This window comes from Bidens hawaiensis, unplaced genomic scaffold (assembly GCF_021521415.1).
Source record: "Bidens hawaiensis isolate Kalapana, Puna unplaced genomic scaffold, B.hawaiensis_p1.1 tig00011078_1, whole genome shotgun sequence".
Classification (NCBI taxonomy): Eukaryota; Viridiplantae; Streptophyta; class Magnoliopsida; order Asterales; family Asteraceae; genus Bidens; species Bidens hawaiensis.
The window spans coordinates 445,518-450,809 of record NW_027491855.1 but is presented as its reverse complement, the minus strand read 5'-3'; the positions used below and the strand labels follow the sequence as shown (position 1 = coordinate 450,809).

Genomic DNA, 5,292 nt, shown 5'->3' with positions numbered 1-5,292 from the left:
TTGGTGTCTAAAAAAACCGGTTCCAACGGCTATATTACCGTTGGAATCGGTTCCAACGGCTAGTTTGACCTTTGTTTGACCCTTCAAAAAAACCCGTTGGAACCGGTTATTCCGGGTACGAACCAAACCGGTTCCAATTAAGAACCGGGTAGGAACCGGTTTGGAACCGGTACTGACATATAAATATGAGAACCGGGTACGATTTTCGGGTACAAAAATACCCAAACCGGGTATTGTTCCAACTGGGTTGGAACTGGAACCGGTTCCGGTTCGGTTCCACCAGTTAGGTTCCGGAACCGGTTTTTTTGTGCACGTCTACGGTACATGTTACAATTTCCTAAATGTATAAATAGAGTATCTTTATTAGTTTTGTTTATTTCTTTTTTGAGTAAAACTGAGACCTAATTCCTACACTCTTCAAGAATCATTAAAAAAAAAATTTTTGAGTAAAATATGATAAAAAATTTATCTTTACTACGAAACAAAAGTATACCATACAAAAAAAAACTAATTTTATCTCTCATAAATAAATTTGGAAACAACAGCCAATTGTCTTGCCTATTCTCCAATTAAAGCATAGTGTTCAAAACGGTCAGAAGAAAGTCAAAGATCGGGGGTTTGACCAGCTTGAAACCGGTTTTTTACCAATTCGGGTCAGGCTTGACCAGTTCCAGCCCCACGGTTCGGGTCAAATCCTAACCGGTTTATTTGATACCAATTAAAAACACACATAACACTACTATAGCTTCTGTTTTGTGTAACTAACAAGTCAATCAAGCAAAATACAACACTTCCTTTTTTCAAGATTTACCCGTTTTAACATGTTACCCAGCCTAATCTGAAACCCACTTTATCGTCTATAAGCCCACACTCGACGTAAATGTATTGTTTCATGGGTAATTAAAGCGCACACTGCACATATAAAAGACTGATTGAAATGAATTGCAAGAACTAAATGAAAACGCGTATATAAAATATAAATTACAGCATTGCAACCCTACGTCATCGTCTCTGTTTACAATCTACCAACCCGACTACCGTCCCTATCTCTAAAATAATAACTCAATGCGAAAATGGAAGCGATAACATGGCCAAGCAAAAGCTATGCAAAAACATCATCAGATTCATATCCACTCTTTCGGGTTAATACAAGCATCCAAAAGTTTCCATTCTTCGCTCCCCTCTTCCGGTTTCTGCACGTCAACAAATTATAAGTTTTTTTCATTTTAACAATTCATTTAGCAATAGTAATATACAGATGTGACAATTTCAACCCGTTTACTTCACAAATGGGTTGATTTCGGCAGGGGTTATCTTAAATGGATCAAAACAAATTGAAGATCAAAAGGAACATGATTCTAACATATCCAGCCTCCAAAATTGCTTTTAGTTCAAATATTTAACATTATTATTGTAAAGATATGTGATTGTAACTACGACTTGACACATTAATTACTTATTCTAATCTTAACACTTACATGGTCATATTCCCATCTGGCTGTTAGTGGCAACGAGACAAGAATGCTTTCAATCCGACCTCCAGTTTTAAGACCAAAGGTTGTCCCTCGATCATACACCTTTTGTTCACAAAATTAAAATCACATAATAATAATAATAATAATAATAATAATAATAAAAGCAGATATAATAAGTATAATATAGCATACCAAGTTGAATTCTACATATCGGCCCCTTCTCAATTGTTGCCATGCTTTATTTTGTTCCGTGAATGGCGTATCTTTTCTCCTTTCGATAATTGGTATATACGCATCAACCACCGAGTTCGCACATTCTGCAATTCATCGTGTGTGAAAGCGAGATCATTTAAAAGAATAGATTACTCCTTATGTAATGCAAATTTTGTAAGCATATTTAGACAGACTGGTCATAGAAAAGAAACGAATTTGGACAAAACGAGTTTTGGGTCAATCCAACCAGACCCGTTATTAAAAGTACCAATTTGACTCATTACCAGTTGCAAAGGAGAGAAGCATTTCTTGATCATAGTCGTTTAAATCATCAAAAAATATGCCTCCAAGTCCTCGTCTCTCATTACGATGCTGCATATGGATAGTTTAAATTAAAATATAAGTTTATGATTGGATTTTGAATAAGGATAACTTTACAATGATATAATAAACAATGATAAAGACTAAAAAGTTTAGACATAGGATTGTGCATGGGAAATAAATGAGGAAAATAACTGAATTGTTCTTTTGATAAACCAGTATTTTAACTTTTAACCAAATACAAGCGATTAGAATAGGAATATCATAGAAGGTATACCTTGATGTAGAAATAGTCATCACACCATTTCTTGAACCGTGGATAGAAGCTCGGGTCAAATTTGTCACAGGCATTTTTTTGTACCTTAAAAGAAAAAAGCCAACATCAACTACTAGCAAATAGTAGTCATATTAAAAGTGTCGTAATATAAATGCCTAGATTGACTTTTAAAATGTTCCCTTTTTAACCAAATTGACCCACTTTCACATAAATTGGTTAAAGTTACCCCATCTGCATGCCGTCACTTAACAATTAAAGAATGAAAGCAAAACATTTTGCACAAAGAGAAATAAAACATAGTTTTTACCGTATGAAAATGTTTTACATCTTCCTCAAATATATAAGCAGGAGTAAAATCAGTACCACCGCCAAACCACCACTGCCTTGGTGCTCCGGGAGCATCTGTATGCATTAACAAGTAAATATTTGTTCATTTTACTACAAATCAGTAAAAAATATGATCATCCCATATCCATATAATTAACATATATCTGGATATTATTTAGTGCTATTATTATTGTTATTATTATCATTATTATTAGCCTAGAATCTTGAAGAACCAAAATTTATAAATACAATGGGTCAATTCAATGTAGTCAGTTTGATGTGTAGACTAAATTACTTAAAAACATATCAAATCGGGCTACTATCATATACCCTTCTTTATCTAGAAAGATGACTTTTGATTATGCAAAAATGTTACCTTTCCGAGCATCTGTTTCAAAATAGCGGTAATTGAAATGCAATGTTGGTGCAAAAGGGTTCTTTGGGTGTAAAACCTGCCAAAAGTAGAAAGTGATAAGATAGTTAGTTACCGATCAGATATATAAAAAAACAAAGAAAAGAAATCAATTGAATTAGAGATGTATGATTACCGAGAACTCAAGGATAATAAAAGATATGAATAAAGCAAACATTTTGTGAATCATTACCACATAAAGATTAAAACTAGATGTAAAATATCAAGCTAGCAACTAAATCAAACGCAAATTCAAGATTTTAAACATGCATTTAAATGCAATTCATAATTCATATCCAGGTAAAACATGAATCCAGCGAAATCATAGTAATCAAAAGGACAAGATTACGCCCAGAATCTGGTCAAATTGTGGCGAGTTCCTGGCCTGATTTTCCAGCCAATTCTGCGAATTCTGGATCCGGACCGATCTGGTATGAAGTGCCCAAAAAATGGCCTAGAACTAGGACCGTAAACGAGTCGAGCAAGAATGGGCTTGGGCTCGACTCGTTTACAAACCAAGGCTCGGCTAGTTTATCTTAACGAGCTGAAATGTTGACCTCAAACTCGTCAAAATATCGAGCCAGCCCGTTTATTTTTAAAGTTTGTAACTTTTCACACATATAGTCATATAGATATCTACAAAAAACAAATATAATATTTTTAAAAATTTATAACTTACATATATCAAAAATTGGGTTATAACTTATATAATTCAGATTTGATCATTAATTTAAACAAGCCATACGAGTGAGCCAACGAACCAAATAAGCGACCTCACCTTGGCTCAGACTCAGCTCATTTACAAGCCAAGCTGAGCTTTTTCTATGCAAGCCACGCACTTTCTAAACAGCATACAGACCTACCCAAAACCGCCCTAAACCAGCCTAAAACATCTCTAAAACCCCTAAAAATAACCAAATAAGTTATTTAATATAACAACACCCCGTTGGACAAATCAACCTACATTTTCAATAAGATAATTTGTGATCATCAAATAGGCATACTAACACAAGCAATACAAATATCAAAACCATAATCCTCAACTTACAGAGCTAATTCCCGCAGCGAAAAACGGCACAGGCTCCGGCTTAAAATTCCCATTCTCCGCAGCATTAACAGGATTAGCAGCCCGATACGCCTCGGGCGGCATGACACCGTACACAACCGACACATTAACCCCGGCCTTCTCCCACACCGCCCCATCCTGCAACACCCTACTAATCCCACCGCCGCCGCCCGGGCGGGACCACACATCCTCCTTAAACTTGCCTCCGCCGTCCGCCGCCTCAATCGCGGCGCAGACGCTATCCTGCGCGTCCCTAATCATCTTCTCGAATCTCGATCTGACGGAATCGTGGTCGGAGGGGCCGCCGTCGGAGTCGCGGAGGAAGGTGTCCGGACGGTGGGTTTCAGCAATCTCTTTTTCGATCATGTGGGATGATGATGCGTGAGTTAGGGTTAGGGTTAGGGTTTTGGGTTTGATTGGCTTTGGTGGTGTGAAGGATGAGGTGGGGGTTAGGGTTAGGGGTTTGGGTGAAGGGTGGGAAAGAGGTGATTGGAAGGTTGATGGGAGTGAAGAGAGCATGGTGGTTAATGGTTATTGTGGTTTGGAGGTTCAAGTGGGTGGTTATATGGTGGTGGTGATGATGATATGAAGATAGGAAAGGCTATCCAGGTTGAGAAATGAGATTACCTGTGGGGTCTGCCCATAGATATTCATATTTCATACTGCTGCTGCTGCTGCTGCTGTTAACGGTTTTCACTTTTTTTTTTTTCCCAATGCACCTTATTCATCCTAAACTTCTTGTGTTATTGTTAGCACCGCAAACGAATCGAATGTGTCCGTGAACTGTTTGATAGAAAGTTCGTTTATTTAATAAACGAACGAACATAAACAAATAAATTGTGTTCGTTTAATTAAACGAACGAGCATGAACACATGTCTCATTTGTTAATTTATGTTTGCAAACGTTCATTTATGTCCGTTTATTTATGTTTGTTTATTTTTGTTCAGTTATGTTCGTAAACTATTCGTTTAGAATTTAAGCAAACGAGCATGCCCTTGTTTGTGTTTGTTCGATTCGTTTACAGGCCTAGTTATTGTTAAACAGTTGTTAATGGCTATTGATCCAGTAGGAGCCTCGTGGCATGTTTTATGAGATATTATAGGTTCGAGCCACGTTTGTGATCCCAAATATTTGTGGTGTTGCTATTCAAAACTAAAAAATTATTATTCTTAATTTTGCAACTAAAGTTTCATTTATTTA

At 36.6% G+C, this 5,292-nt stretch overlaps 1 protein-coding gene across 1 annotated transcript; it reads right to left on the bottom strand.

Moving 5' to 3' along the window:
• Nucleotides 1–1,044: 1,044 nt before the first annotated feature.
• On the bottom strand, nucleotides 1,045–4,610 carry LOC143537048 (oxygen-dependent coproporphyrinogen-III oxidase, chloroplastic-like). The gene is made up of 8 exons (XM_077030908.1): nucleotides 4,074–4,610; nucleotides 2,990–3,065; nucleotides 2,594–2,688; nucleotides 2,287–2,370; nucleotides 1,973–2,060; nucleotides 1,668–1,792; nucleotides 1,479–1,577; nucleotides 1,045–1,193 (listed from the first exon to the last, which is right to left on the bottom strand). The coding sequence occupies exons 1-8, from the start codon at nucleotides 4,608–4,610 to the stop codon at nucleotides 1,125–1,127; spliced, it is 1,173 nt and encodes a 390-aa protein (XP_076887023.1). The 3' UTR covers nucleotides 1,045–1,124.
• Between the last annotated feature and the right edge of the window lie 682 nt (nucleotides 4,611–5,292).